Below are 16,573 nucleotides of genomic sequence, written 5' to 3' on the forward strand. Positions count from 1 at the left end.
GTTGTGCATTTTCGATTTTTGAGACATATTGCTTTATCTGTCTTGACGCTTTGATGTCTTCCTTGGTCTACCAGTATGTTTGCCTTTAACAACCTTCCCATGTTTGTATTTGGTCCAGAGTTTAGACACAGCTGACTGTGAACAACCAACATCTTTTGCAACATTGCATGATGATTTACCCTCTTTTAAGAGTTTGATAATCCTCTTTGTTTCAATTGACATCTCTCGTGTTGGAGCTACGATTCATGTCCACTTGGTGCAACAGCTCTCCAAGGTGTGATCACTCCTTTTTAGATGCAGACTAACGAGCAGATCTGATTTGATGCAGGTGTTAGTTTTGGGGATGAAAATTTACAGGGTGATTCCATAATTTATTCCTCAGAATTGAGTGATTCCATATCTTTTTCCCTCTGCTTGCTCTAAAAAAGTAACCGTTACTGACTGCCACAATTTTTTTTTCCTGATTTCTTATAGTGTTTCTTAAAGCCAGAAAGTTGCCATTTGAAATTACTTTAGTTTTGTGTCATGTCTGTGATCTGCTTTTTTTCTACAAAATTAAACAACTGAATGAACATCCTCCGAGGCCGGTGATTCCATAATTATTGCCAGGGGTTGTATTAATATATAGAGATCAGTGGCGAGCACTGATAGCATCATAGCACCAACGCAGAGGAGCTGAGCAGCAATAGACATGGTCTCTGTCATGCTGGATGACGCAAGTGCTGCAAAAATAAAAACTAATAAAAAAAGAAATAAAAATCACAAAAAATAATCATTAAAAAAATCAGCACATTGTTTTATTCATTTTTGTTTTTTTCTGTTGGTGTTTTATATATTGTGCTCCTGAATAAGTGTTCTGATCTATTTGAATTTATTAATTTATTATTATTTATTGATTTTATTTAATTTTGTTTTTCAGTATCAAATGGCAGCTGGTCAAAAATGTTTATAGTTTAAGGATTTTTTTTTTCTTTTAACAAGGAAAATTATGCAATTTTGTTTGTTACAGACAAAAAAAAACAATGTTAATAAAGTTATTCTTTGCTGTAAGTTGATCAAAAAAATTTTGTCTTGTTCTCTTTATTGTTAATAAGGATACAATGTTATGCAGAGGTGTACTTATAACAATTTTATGGACAAATGATACTATTTCTAGTCATGGCGGAGAGTGGGGGGGGGGTGTTAACAGAAAATAGGGCAAGCAAAAACAATCTCACTTAACTGCTTCTTTTGTTTTTTGTTTTAACTTTGTCTTTACAATTTTATGAATATGATCACTGCATCAGCCTCAGTTTATTGGTTGTCCATTAGTCCATATATTATGCCACATCTTTGTAGTTGTTATTACACACAGAAGGCTAAAATGTAAGCAGTGATTAATTGAGTTTAAAATTTTGTCATGATTTAAGAATTGTGAAGGTTCAGGGAAGAACTGACGCATGATGGTTTAATTGTAACAGCTCAGTCACACTGACGGATACAGCAAAAGGATTAGTTACATATTTAAATATTTCGTCCGGTGGCAAATTCGTCAGTCTTCTGTGGAGTTGGGGCACTAATGGACAGATGTCACATTTACAGAGTTCTGCGCTGAGCAGAAGGATTTTCCCAGTTTACAGACAAATAGGCTGCATCTGAGCAGAGTTTGGTGCTCTGGAAGCATGTCATGTTTCCTTACTTGAACAGCTCTGCCATGTCTCCTCGCAAAGAGTGAGAGAGACACAGAGTGCGCTGTGTATTTTTTTTCAAGACATGGACTGTCTGTCGTTTCTCCGCTTGCTAGATGTTCGACCAATCAGAACACCAGAGTAAACAGTTGGACAGCTGCAGGAAAAATAAATGATATGCAGAGGACAAAATGAAAAACAAAGGTGCGAGTAAGTGGCAAAATTTTCCACCTGATCTCCGCTCAGTTTTTAACACGCCTAAAACTTTAACTTGGCAGACATCAGCTGACAAGGAAGGCATTTTACGAATGGGAAAAGGACTTTTGTTGTATAAAAATGAACACTAATGTATAGCATCAGTTCCCCATATGTTTTATTGATCTGTCAGAGTGTGACTGGGGCTTTACTTTAAGGTTCCCGCTCTCCCCACTCATCAAATTAATGTCTCCTTTTTGTTAGGAGCACTTTGCGAGTGACTCGTTCTGCAGCGCTGAGCTCTCAGGATGGCTCTGTGGGTGGCAGTGTGTATCTGGGAAAGAAAGGAAAGGACTTTGAGTTCACCCAGCTTCCCATGAAAGTGAAGTTTGTGGAGTGCAGCGCTCATGACAGCAAAGGCGAGGATGGCGATGCTGACATTTCAAGCCTGGAGAAGAGCCTGGCTAAACTGTGAATGTACCGATCTACACCTACTGTGCAGGAGGTGGAAAAAGTATCTGGATGGGTTGTCTGCAGGCTTTTTTTTTTTCCCCCCCAGTTGTCCAACTGTGCCCACTCAACAAAATGAAAAAGGACATGAAAAGTGGAAGTTTTCAGATGTTCAATCAAAAATACCAAAATAAACTGTGACGTGTACGTGAAAACAGGAAATGCTGTTGCAGTTGTTAAGTGTCTTTAAAAATAAGTGATTTTTGGCTTTATGAGATAAAGGTGTGGCTCGAGCCTCTTGGTAAATTATTTTTGAGTTGAAGAAAAAGAATTAAAGGTTAATTTTTTAATTGGCAGATTTTGACTGTGTACCTTGGAATATCCGGGAAATCATGTTTGCATTAAATCATTCAAATTAGATTTTTTTTTTTTTTTTTTTTTTTTTTTGAACCAGTGAGGCAGGGATGAGCCTGGAGGAGGTACATCTGCGTGGTTCTCATCTCGACAAGGGTGGGAAAAGAACAGTAACCAGCATAAACTGTATACAGTGCATCTGGAAAGTATTCACAGCGTTTCACTTTTTCCTCATTTTCCTCAGTTTTTTTAAAGCCTCATTCCAAAATGGATAAAATAAATCTCTTCCCCTCAAAATTCTGCATACGATACCCCATAATGACATATATATATATATATATATATATATGTATACACACGCAGTTGTATGCAAAAGTTTGGGCATGCCTGATAATTTTTAGGATTTTCCTTTATAAATCATTGGTTGTCTAGATCAGAAATTTCAGTTAAATATATCATATAGCAGACAAATACTGATATTTGAGAAGTGAAACGAAGTTTCTAGTATTTACAGAAAGGGCAAGAATTTAAATTTGGCAGGTGCATAAATTTGAGCAACCTTGCCATTCTATTGATTTGACTACATTTAACACTAATTATTGGAACACAAAATTGGTTTTGTGAGCTCATTGACCCTTGACCTCCTTACACAGGTGAATCCAATCGTGAGAAAGGGTATTTGAGGTGGCCATTTGCAAATGTTTCCCCTCTGCATCTCTTCTAATAAGTGGCAACATGGTAGCCTCTAAACAACTCTCAAATAACCTGAAAACAGATTTTTCAACATCATGGTTTAGGGGAAGGATACAAAAGCTATCGGTAGGGCTGCAACAAACGATTATTTGGATCATCGATGAATCTGATGGGGTTTCGATACGATTAATCGGATTAGCGGGGAATTTTTAAAAAATGTGCCAGGGAAACAGTTTTTCTCTCCATCACTTTAACAACAGAACATTATTTGAAAACTTAAAATACTTGAAAATCAACAAATCGTCAAATGTCGCTTGGAATGTTGAAATATAAAATAAAGAATAAAATAGTTTATATTAAAGAACAAAAATAATTATTTCAAGTGGCATTGCTTTATCAAAGTGCTGAGGTGCCATAAAACATTGAAACATATAAATGTTACAAAATATGGTGAAAAAAGAGGTATTTTTATTGCTACAAATGAGCAATTAGCATAACCAGTTAACCATAAAACCTAAATCAAAAACTAGCCTGACTCATATGTGCAGCATTCTCTGTATAACTTGTAAACTATGTGGTCATTTCACAATGACACGTTACTCATGTCTTTCTCTAAAATTGTAGCATTATTATTATTGTCGCTATTATTAATATATAAATAAAAATAAATTAAAAAAATTCTAATTTGTAATGCATTTGACTTTTACGACAACAAACGCTGAGACATTAATTATTATACAGAAAACAAATGCACAAACATGCTGAAATGCCAGCAGCTTAATGCTAACTTTAACATTGAAAACGCCATATACATGCTACCACATTAGCATCAGCATTAACATAAAATACATCTATCAACTGTTTCAGAAGAACATAACAGGTCAGTTTAACATGAAAAAGGTAAATATTCCTCACAGACATATGCTCTTTCTGGTTTAAGTGGAGAAAAATTAAGCGAAATAAAACAAATGAAACCAACGAAGCAGCAGCTCAAAGCACTCCTTCATTGGTTCAAGATTCAAAGCAAAGCTCGGTTGATTAGATGGAAGAAACGAAACATTTGCGGTAAAACAAAGTTATTTAGCAACTAATCGACTAAATTAGTTGACAACTATTTTAATAATCGATTAACTCGATTAGTTGTTTCAGCTCTAGCTATCGGCGATTTCAAATGTCAGTTTCTACTGTGAGGAACATAGTGAGGAAATAGAAGACCACAGGCACAGTACTAGTTAAGGCCAGAAGTGGCAGGCCATGAAAAATCTCAAATAAGCTGAAGCGAAGGTTGGTGAGAACAGTCATAGTCAACGCACAGACCTGCTCAAAAGACCTACAACATGATCTTGCTGCAGATAGTATCTCTGCATCGTTCAACTATACAGCGCACTTTGCACAAAGAGATGCTGTATGATGCTGTAATGCAGAGGAAGCCTTTTATGCGTACATGCCACAAGCAGAGTTGCTTGAGGTATACTAAAGCACATTTGGACAAGCCAGCTTCATTTTGGAATAAGGTGCTGTGGACTGATGAAACTAAAATTGTGTTATTTGGACATAAGGGGCAGTATGCATGGTTGAAAAAGAACACAGCATTCCAAGAAAAACTCTTGCTGCCGACAGTAAAATTTGGGAGGTGGTTCCATCATGCTGTGGGGCTGTGTGGCCAGTGCAGATACTAGGAGTCTTATTAAAGTTGAGGGTCACATTGATTCCAGTCAATATCAGCAGATTCTTGAGAACAATGTTCTTGAATCAGTGACAAAGTTGAAGTTGAGCCGGACCTGGATCTTTCAACAAGACAATGACCCTAAACACTGCTCAAAATCTACAACCCCGATTCCAATGAAGTTGGGACATTGTGTGAAATGTAAATACAAACAATACAATGATTTGCAAATCCTCTTCAACTTATATTCAATTGAATACACCGCAAAGACAAGATATTTAATGTTCAAACTGATAGACTTTTTGTTTTTGTGCAAATATTTGCTCATTTTGAAATAGATGCCTGCAATACATTTCAAAAAAGCTGGGACAGTTGATGAATGCTCAAGGAACACCTGTTTGGGACATTCCACAGGTGAACAGGTTAATTGGAAACATGAGTGTCATGATTGGGTATAAATGGAGCATCCTCAAAAGGTTCAGCAGTTTACAAGCAAAGATGGGTCGAGATTCACCACTTTGTGAACAACTGCATGAAAAAAATAGTCCAACAGTTTCAGAACAACGTTTCTCAATGTTCAATTGCAAGGAATTTAGGGATTCCATCATCTACAGTCCATAATATAAACAGAAGATTCAGAGAGTCTGGAGAACTTTCTACATGTAAGCAGCAAGACCGAAAACCAACATTTAAAGCCTGTGACCTTCGATCACCCAGGCGGCACTGCATTAAAAACAGACATTGCGTAAAGGATCTTACCATGTGGGCTCAGGAACAATTCAGAAAACCATTGTCAGTTAATACAGTTCGTCACTACATCTACAAGTGCAAGTTAAAACTATCAAGCAAAGCAAAAGTCATACATCAACAACATTCAGATATGCCATGGCCTTCTCTGGGCCCAAGCTTGGGCAGATGCAAAGTGCAAAAGTGTGCTGTGGTCTGATGAGTCCACATTTCAAATTGTTTTTGGAAATCATGGATGTTGTGTCCTCCAGGACAAAAGAGGAAAAAGACCATCCAGATTGTTACCAGCTCAAAGTTCAAATGCCAGCATCTGTGATGGTATGGGGGTGTGTTAGTGCCCATGGCATGGGCAACTTACACATCTGTGATGGCACCATCAATGCTGAAAGGTACTAGACTGGCCTGCCTGCAGTCCAGACCTGTCACCCATTGAAAATGTGTGGCCCATTATGAAGCACAAAATAAGACAACGGAGACCCCGGACTGTTGAACAACTTAAGTTGAACATCAAGCAAGAATGGGAAAGAATTCCACCTGCAAAGCTTCAACAGTTAGTGTCATCAGTTCCCAAATGCTTATGGAGTGTTGTTAGAAGGAAAGGTGATGTAACACAGTGGTAAACATACCACTGTCCCAGCTTTTTTGAAACGTGTTGCAGGCATCCATTTCAAAATGAGCAAATGTTTACACAAAAACAATAAACTTTATCAGTTTGAACATTAAATACCTTGTCTTTGTGATGTATTTAATTGAATATAGGTTGAAGAGGATTTGCAAATCATTCTGTTTTAATTTAGATTTTACACAACGTCTGAACTTCATTGGAATTGGGGTTGTACTGAGGCATTCATGCAGAGGAACAAGTACAATGTTCTGGAATGGTCATCTCAGTCCCCAGACCTGAATAATATTCAAAGTCTGTGGTGTGATTTTAAGCGGGCTGTCCATGTTCAGAAACCAACAAATCTGAGATGTTTTGTAAAGAATAATGGTCTAAAATACCTTCAAGCAGAATACAGACTCTCATTGGAAGCTATAGGAAGCATTTACAGGCTGTTATTTCGGCAAAAGGAGGATCTACTAAATATTGATGTATTTTTTCTGTTGGGGTGCCCAAATTTATGCACCTGCCAAATTTTGTTTAAAGAATTATTGCACACTTTCTGTAAATCCTATAAACTTCATTTCACTTCTCAAATATCACTGTGTTTGTCTGCTATATGATATATTTAACTTAAATTGCTGATCCAAACAACCAATGATTTATAAAGGAAAATCATGGAAATCATCTCCTTAAACACTGATTTATGAAGAACATTCATGCCAAATCTGATTCTTGTATCACCAAGTGAGCAATTTGGGCCTAAAGTTATACATATCTGCTTCACTATCGGAGGCAGCAGTGAGTGAACAGACTGTCTGTGGAGTTGCCATCTCTCGATGTCTGACGTATGGCTGTAAATGTGATGTTACTATTAATTATAGTTTGTCTAGTTACTTATGAGTACCGAAGGTAGCTTTGTAGTGTTGGAGGTGGACTATCAATATACGAGTATAGACCAGGGTTTGATGCCGGAGGTGCTACATTGTCTGTGTCTTCTGATAACACTGTCTGCATTGTCGTAGTCCAACAAACTGTGAACTTATATTTAACTTAAATAACCTGCACTGGACTGATGTCGTGACCATGGGGAGTTTATAACTCATCACTTGCAAGCTACAGAATCCAGGATTTAAAAACAAAACACCACAGGGCCTATACAGCTGACATTTTTCAAGGGTGGTAATAAATTATGCAAAGTTTCTATAATGAGTTGGAATTGTGTGAATCCACAATGGTTTTAAAACCTTAGACCTCAAGGTTTTTGGAAGAAGAACTTAACCCTTTTATTTCCTGTTAATTATGTATTTGTTTAAATGTTAATTTACTGTCTTAATGTATTTATAAATTCTTTAGGTTCTTGTTATATACACACTATTACCATTCATATTTTATTTTATTACTTCTATTTTGTAATTAGATTTTTAAATGAATCACAATTTAGTGTTTTCACTTTTTTGTGTCATCTATGTATTTTTTACATATTTACAATTATATTATGTACTTACATTGAACTTACTAAATAACATCACACACGGACGCAGTCATGCTTTTAATATAATTTACTGCCCTCTGCTGGAATGGCATGTTAGTCCAGAACATAATTAGCAGCATTAGCTAATATCTGTAGTTTCTCCAAAAATATCAGTCCTATGATATCAAGGTTGAGTTCTCACACCATTCATCCTTGACCCAAAATACATAAGCATATCAAACAGTAAATGCCAGCGCTTCAGTTTGTCTGTGATCAAAATTATACACACGCAGAGAGCTTTTTGTCTTTTCCACATTCTGCCATAAGCAGGTGCTTCTATTTTTAGACATGCCCAAACAGAGACAGTGATGGAAGACATCAAACACAATACACGTTTCACTTATGGTAATGGCAACATGAAACTTAAACTGACTAAACCAATTGAATGACAAAAACCCAAATCAGTAACACTAACAACACTGTTAAACTAACATGAACCACAATAACGTTTAAAACCCTGAACTCCCATGGTGCATTGCAGCACAACATCCACTGTTTACTGGTTAAATAAAAATCATTAATTTCTCCAAAAATATTTGTCCTATCAACTTTGTTTTTACAGCGTTCATCCTTGACCCAAAATACATGAGCATACCAAACAACAAATGTCAGCTTTCCCCGGTTTCTGAAACCATATGCATGCGCATGCACGCACGCACGCACACACACACACACACACACACACACACACAGGTAGGGTTGCCAACTCTCTGAAAAATAAATAAGGGACACCTCACCGCCAGGGCCGACCGGCCGACTGACCATTGCCTTCACCCTTCCCAGCGTCTGTGTGAAACGATTTGACTGTTGACTTGACTCTGAATTTAGGTAGATGCATACATGCATTTGTTCTGATATGAACACTGGAAAACAAATTATTATTTAGCAATTTATTTTTAGTGCAAAATAAATTTTCACTCACAATTTCAATATGAGCATTCTGTCTTCTTTAAAAATAAATCTCTGTAGTGCTGTTGCTTAACTTAAAATTGTATAAATTAACAAAAAAAAAACAATAGAAAATGTGCATCATCCAAAACAATGTAACAGTGCACATTTACACATTTAGTGTAATAAAAAGTGCAAAAAATAAAGTCTGAAAAGTAAACAATACTGTTGTCGCGCACCTTTTCCACCCAGCCATTTTCCTTTTCTCATTCTCCCCTGTATTTTTGCATTCTTTTTTGTTTTTAGGAGGAGTAGTAACGACGTTAGTCACTGCTGTCCGTAGGCATATCTGCAGTGCTAGTGTCGGTGTCTGTATCGATATCAGCCATGCTGCTTTGTTATTGTCGTCGACTCATGACGTCGGTATCTTCTTGCGAGCAGATGTCCCTCGACCAATGAGATGAGTGATTCTGTATCGTCAACTCGTGTCTGTCAGCTCATTGGTGAAAAGCAGGAGAGAGGCTGGGATCAAATTTACCGTAAGTTTCCATATAAAGCGCCAGTCAATTTCATTGACATTTTACAGACTTTTTGATTCTCACAGAAATACGGGACAAACTGCGTCCCGTTTCAGGTCAATACGGAACGCACACTTTTGTTTCCAAATAAGGGACGATTCCGTTTTTCAAGGGACGGTTGGCAACCCTACACACAGGCCACTTGGCTCTTATAATATAGATGAAATAAAATCCTCACTTGATTGTATACTTAAATGGACTGCATTTATATAGTGGTTTCCCATCTGCATCAGATGCTCAAAGTGCTTTACAATAATGCATCACATTCAACGCAATGTCAGGCTGCTGCCATACAAGGCGCTCACTACACACCGCGAGCAACTAGGGGATTAAGGACCTTGCCCAAGGGCCTTTAGTGATTTTCCAGTCAGGCGGGGATTTCAACAGAGGACCTTCTGATCTCAAGCCCAACGCATAACCACTAGACCATCACCTCCCCACTTGACAGTAAGTGGGGAGGTGATGGTCACTTCACCACTTATCCCACTGAATTACTGTCAAAGAAATACTTGACAGCAGTTCAGGCTTCTGAAGGTTCCAGGGGCATATGGCAGTTCTCTCTCTCTCGTTCCAGTTTGAAATCTACATAAAACCAAAAAATCAGATCAACACACGTTTCTGTAGCAGCCCATACATCCTTCAACTTCTTTTAGCTTTCAGGTATGGTCTTCGGGAAAATAGTCTGCACACTTTTTTAATGAAATTTTAAATCCAGGTGTCTCCTTTTGTTGGACAATCCACTGTTGCTCACACATGCAGCTGCGCAACGACAGCAGACAGTAAACCGGATGTTCCGCTGTTTTTAATGTGGGGATGGTGGAAAATTCGGCCACTGATGGCTGAGAGCGACAGCCACATACCAAGAGGGTACATATCCTCACCTTACTAAAATAATGGCCTAAATCATGTTTTGGAAAATATGACGTAGGCCATTATCTTAGGAAGGTGATACTATGTTGTCAAAATAAATAAATAAATAAACTTTGTGTTTGCGACAGTGACTAAGACAGATTAGATGTTTGACCTTTAATGATGGAGAAAGACTGTAGCGAGAGATTATTTCAGTACAGAGACAACAGGTTTTATATCATGTAAACAAGAAAACTGAGCAACTTTAGGTGTAATCTCAAAAACTTGGCATTCAGAGAAAGTTTCATGTATTAAGATAATGCAAAATCCTAAAACTGTAAAATATCGTCTGTCTCAAACTACAGGATTGTTGCACCTGACATCACCATCCGCTGCTGCACGTGACTCTACAGTATGACTTACCATGCGAGTGCAACTTTAGCCTTCAGTCAAGCAGTTTGGCACTTGCGTCAATGAGACCATGTGAACGCTGCACAAAATCAGGTTTTGAACAAATACGTACTTGTTGCAAACAGATCTATCACTCTGGACTGACTGACCAACTAATCATAACAAATATCAATCACAGTCAACAGTCCCTTCCACACATCTATAATGGCACACAGCAACAGCTTAAGCCCACCCCCCCAAATACACACACACCCAAATTATATGTGATGTGTCTTATTTTAAGGGTCGCATCCTTCAAAGGCTGTGTTCTACTAAGTTCTGGTCTTCTGAGACTGCAAAGGAGGAACCAACCTTTCTTAAGTGAGACATCTCACCCCACGGAGCAATTAGCGATTGCATTACTAGCTAATCCCGCCCTTACTCCCGTTTGCTGAGCAAGCTTGACAACTAGCCCGAAACTGTCCTTTTGTTCGTTTATTCATTTTTTTTTTTAAATTTACAAACCTTTGGTATCCTATTTTTGGGAGAAAGAAGGCTACATTCATCAGCCCGTTCCAAGGAGCCATCAAAATGAGACAGCCTAGTCTTGCCACTGTGATGTATGCAGTCAACGAAAGCAGTCTTCCAAGGATGCAGCCCATAAACTGAGACAGCCACAGGTCCATAAATATTTGGAAAGTGACACTTTGTGATTGTGCGCCTGTACACAACAGAGGTGAAATTCAACAGTCAAGATGTGCTTGTAGTGTTTTCACTTTAATCCAAGTGGTTTTACAAAAATATATTCAATACTTGACATACATTTAACAGATGGTAGTCCCTCCACAACTTAATGCTCTGAGGTAAGATTACAACATTTGCGGTGTATTTCTGTTAAATATGTCACAGATTTCAAACAAGCTGTCCGGCCTAAAGAGAGTGTCTGTCGAGATCTGTGTGACTATGTAGACCTTTAATATTAAACCGCAAACATGAAAATGCAAAGGGTGGATACAAAGTAGTTTAGCACGTTTTTTTTTTAATCATATTTCCATGACTGTTATGTTTTGATGTGCAATTGTTTTATAGCAAATTATTTCCATAAGAAAGGTCAACAGGTGTTTAACACACACATATATATATATTCTACAGTCTACGGTTTTGACTTGTGCAGTGCAACACAAGAAAAAGACATCAATCACGTCTTACAACAGCCTCAGAGCTGTAGTCCTGATGCGAGCAGTGTGGAGGCAGAGAAATTATTGATTTCCAAATTAATGGATATATGGCATTTTGTTGGCGTTACATTTTGATGGCATTATTATTAGTTTAATATCTGCCTTGGCATGCACTGTCATTAGCCTGGTGGCCTGCGCCATTATATCGCCCATGGGCCAAGCAAGTTTTTGGTACCACTAAAGGATACTAAACGTCACTTACAATGCAGCCTCAGTGTATCATGGCCTACAAACAAATGAATGACAGTCATCCCAGTGTGGCAGCTGTAGCCAGGTCACAGTCAGTGAGGAATTACACAAGGGTCAATATTGATAAATGCTCCAATCATTTTGAAAAGTATACCACATTATTTATCTGATCATAGATTCCAAAAAGGTATAGTTTGGACTAACTGTGACTGAATGTTATGGAGTTATGAGGTAAAAACAGCAAAAGTGATGATGACAAAGGTCAAGTTCAGTTTGTACAGGGGTCAAATGTTGCTCCAATTTTTGTCAAAAATGATGCCAATTATTGGTCGGGAATACGAGTAGTCTGCACACTTTCATGCTTAGTTTTAACGTTACGGGGTAACATATGTCATAGAACCCAATGGACATCGACCTTGTTTGACTTTTGGAGACCAAACATTCAACACAGTCAAAACTATTCCATTTATTAACCCTATCAGGTAACAGGAGGACCACTGCTATTTGAACTGCTAAATGATTCATGTAATTGAAGTCAAAGTCAGATTTTGACTTGGAAATGTTTTGATATACATCACCTGACACATCGCCAAAAAGAATAACAAAAAAATAAATAAATAAAAAACTGTAATAGTGATGATTTGTACCAACAGTAACATTCATACCTTGCTTGTTCAATTACTTATGACCCCTAAAAGTGGCAGAACTGTGTATAACAATGACTGTAACAGCTACTTTTTTGTGAAACTCCTTGGATTAAAGCTTAAAGCACCTCTTGTTTCAGTTCAACTCCTTTGTGGTGGTGGACAAATGCAAAATTACAGGCATAAGTTACGTCGCTGTCCACATACTTATGGACCTGCTTGTATAAACAATACAATACATTCAAAACAGTGTATTAACCACACCACACTAAAAATGAAATCACTTTGAAATGCATGAAACTACAGCTGAGAGAGAGAGTAGATTGTTAGATGGCAGCTTTGATCAGCAACGATCAGACTGGGTTCCCCTTTCAGCACTGCGGGACACAACCAGTTCACTTTGTCCCCATGGCTGATACTCAGTTTGGGCCCAGAACTCTCCGTCTCCTCCTCTGTGGGCTCTTCAGGTTTCTCTTTCTCTCTTTGAACCGTCACTCTTTTATCTTGACACTGCCCTTTGTGCTTTGTTCTGTTCTTACCCTTCCTGGGTCGGGACACCTGGGTCGATTTGGTTTTTTGTTCTGATGTGACTACTGGGTGCCTACTAAGATCCCACATGGCAACCTGACCATCATTTCCCCCGGTGGCGAGCCAATATGGATGAGGAAGGAAACTAATGAAGTGGGCCTGGGAGGCTCCTTGACTGTGAGCTTTGACTGTTCCCTGCTGCTCGAGTTTAGAACCACTGCCGACTCGCATCAGATGAACCCGTCCATCCTCTGCAGCACAACCAAAAATGTTTCCACAACTTGCCACAGAAATGCAATGGGCCAGCGGCGGGTTGAAAAGCTGCCCAGTCTGCTGCTGATGGTCCCCCTCCTCTTCTGCCAACTCCTGGAGGTTGAGGGTCCAATGGGGACGGATCTTCTGCAGGCCCCATAACATTACCTGACGTAATGAGGGAGAAATTTGAACATCAATCTTGGTACAAACACACATATTTCTTAAGGTAGGCATTGCCATGTAATTGTTCCTTTACTTTCCTCACCTGCATGTCCAGTCCAGCAGACACCAGGCTGTTGGGTCTGTGAGGTCGGAAAGCCACAGATGAGCAGATGTTTGTGTGTCTCCGAAGAGTCCTGCACACTTTTCCATCAGGAAGTTCTAATATCCTAACTGCTCCGGAGTCATCTGCTGCTGCCAGGACTGAACCAGATTCATTCAGTGCCAAAGCATTGATCTCTTCTTCCCCAGCACCTTGAAATGCTTCTACGCTACCCTTCAGGTTCCGCGGGTCGAGAACACTCACCGTGTCCCCGTGTGACACATACAACAGACCCAGGGCTGTGGGTGAAAAAACTACACTTGTACTGTCCTCTTTCTCAGGCAGAGTGAGACGCCCTATGATGCTACTGTCTGGGCTCCACAAAGTTACTTCTCCACCCTCGGAGCCTGAAGCCACAAGGCCTTCAGTGTCCTGAGAAACCCTGACACAAAGAATGGATGTGGAGTGGCCGTCACACCACTGCCTGGCCATGCTGACCCTATGAAATGTACAAAGAGAAAGATATAACAGTTTGTAGGTGGCAACCCCCCCCCCCCAACACACACACACACACACACACACACACACACACACACACACACACACACACACACACACACACACACACACACACACACACCCTTCTTTAATAATAAACAGTTAATACACAGTGTATTGATTGTGGAACAAAGAGGCCTACAGCCGTTTCACTACACAAAGCCAATTTCCAAACATGCTCACAATTTCTCAGTTCAACTCAGAAATTATCACATGGTTTTGAAACATGTCACATGTTGATCAAGAATAAAAATCAACTCAAACATATTATCCATATTGGATCTGCTGTGGCACCCCAAATGAACAAGAATCATCAAGAGATGACACCCCCGGTCCCCACAAATCAGTAATACACAGTGTCAAGGGATCACCCAAGTACACCCCTATAGTAAATATGAATGAAACTGGTCAACTGGTTCTTGAGACATCACATTAACGAGCAAAAACAGACAGGCAGACATGCTGATCATTACGTCCCCCCATATGTCATACCGGGGGATAAAAACAGAGAAGTTGAATAATTACTGGAATAACAGTGTTACCAGATTAGTTATTCATATTAAGATTAAACCAAACATTTTTTTTATACTTTCAGGAAGGAACCACTATGTAAAGTTTAAATTAAATAAATACATTTTACATCACTTTCGAATGGTAACACTTTCATAAATATGCCTTTTTGACAAATCATTGATTCAGATTAATTAAATGTTGGGGGATTTCCCCTAACATTTAGGATACCTTTGATTAGTTTAACTGTAAATTAAGTGATAAAGTTGTTGCTAATCACCTTTTTAAAAATCTCTCATCCCAGTGAACTTGCCAATCAGCGAGGAGATCCGGTCAAATAGCGCTAGGTGCGTGTTTGCCGTATCCGGCAAAATATCCAGTGCCTATAAATTAAATGAATGTGGGTCTTAGTGTTAAAAATCCGATGTTACGGTACAGTTAATTATTAAAGTTACACTTCTGACTTGCAACTAAACAACCAATAAGTCAAATCTATACTTCCTATTTTTTAATAAAGACATATAAATCCTGTTTGTTGTGAAAATCTCGGACAACATGCACGTTCAACCAAAGGTGCCCAAACTTCAATAATTATTTCAACAAAATTAAGCGAATTTAAATGTTTGGTCTTTTTGAATCCTGTCTTAGCGTGACTAGCATAAGAACAGCTGAAACTTAAAAGAATGTCATGGAAGTGGCTCCGCACGTAGCCGTATCAATAATTTGATTATTGTGATTAGGAATGGTGGTTATCTACGTATAGTATCAAATCACGTATAGCCTCAGGATCACGTGACCTATTGACCAATGAAAGTCGTTACGTACAAATAGAAAATGTGGCTAAGAGATATTTACAGCAGAGTAGTGATATCGTTAAAAAAAAAAAAAACGAAGTAAATTTTAATAAGAGCACTTACAGAGAAAACACGCTCATCTTCTTTTTCCTCCCTTTTTCTCGCCTTCTTCTTCGATTTGGGTTTCGGCGGTGGCTTTACACTTTGATGCATTACTGCCACCAAGTGTTTGGGGTGTGGATCTTCAACGCTGTAGAAGCGCATTGCATTCACAGGATAAAAAAAAAAAAAATTTAGACACCTTATCTCGTAATTCTTTTCTCGAAATTACGAGATAAGGTGTCTATTTTTTTTATCTAGTGAACGCAATGCACTTCCGTGCTTTTGTTATCAAATACAACCAAACATATCACTACACTGAACATTTAACTAGTTAAAATCAAGTAAACGTTAAACCGTGTTATACCGTCTCTCTGTGTCCACAAATCGAACATTGTCCGGTTAAATGTTTTTCTTTGTTAAAATAAGATTATGATTTGGGCTAGCATGCCCACGACGGAGGTGTGTGATAATTTCTTCTCTTCTCTTCTTTGAGAGAAGCGCAGGATAAAGTGTAGATGACACCAAAAATGTGCACAAATAATTACTAAAAATTATGAAGTCAATGATAAATGTGCAGGTGAAGGATAAACTACAGCTGTCTGAAGGCTCTATTTCAGCCCTTAACCGTGGCCATATTGTTGCTACGTCATCACCAGAACGGGACCTGCTGATTCAAGCCCAGATCAACTGTAAACATGGTGGAGTTTGAGCTGTTTTCGGGCAATTTTTTTCGAGTGTAGAGCACTTTTTACAGTCTGAAGGTGTTTTTAAGAAGGTGTGGAGGACACATGATTTTGAGCCTTATTTAGATGACAATGAGGGAGACAAAACCTTGGAGGAAAACCTTCAGTCTTACAACAGTGACGATATTGGCAGAGTTC

General features: G+C 38.6%; 2 protein-coding genes across 4 annotated transcripts in view; one reads left to right on the forward strand and one right to left on the reverse strand.

The window, feature by feature from the left end:
- The window catches only part of srprb (SRP receptor subunit beta), a 35,292-nt gene extending 32,624 nt beyond the window's left edge, over positions 1–2,668 (forward strand). For all 3 annotated transcript variants that reach the window (XM_034168323.1, XM_034168321.1, XM_034168322.1), the window contains one exon: positions 2,127–2,668. In XM_034168323.1, the coding sequence (XP_034024214.1) occupies positions 2,127–2,337 (211 nt within the window). In that variant the 3' untranslated portion in view covers positions 2,338–2,668. The remainder of the gene's footprint in view (positions 1–2,126) is intronic.
- A 10,008-nt stretch (positions 2,669–12,676) lies between these two features.
- On the reverse strand, positions 12,677–15,771 carry wdr53 (WD repeat domain 53). The gene is made up of 3 exons (XM_034168324.1): positions 15,714–15,771; positions 13,732–14,227; positions 12,677–13,631 (listed from the first exon to the last, which is right to left on the reverse strand). The coding sequence occupies exons 1-3, from the start codon at positions 15,728–15,730 to the stop codon at positions 12,984–12,986; spliced, it is 1,161 nt and encodes a 386-aa protein (XP_034024215.1). The 5' UTR covers positions 15,731–15,771; the 3' UTR covers positions 12,677–12,983.
- Positions 15,772–16,573: the final 802 nt, after the last annotated feature.

Source organism: Thalassophryne amazonica, chromosome 4 (assembly GCF_902500255.1).
Source record: "Thalassophryne amazonica chromosome 4, fThaAma1.1, whole genome shotgun sequence".
Taxonomy (NCBI): domain Eukaryota; kingdom Metazoa; phylum Chordata; class Actinopteri; order Batrachoidiformes; family Batrachoididae; genus Thalassophryne; species Thalassophryne amazonica.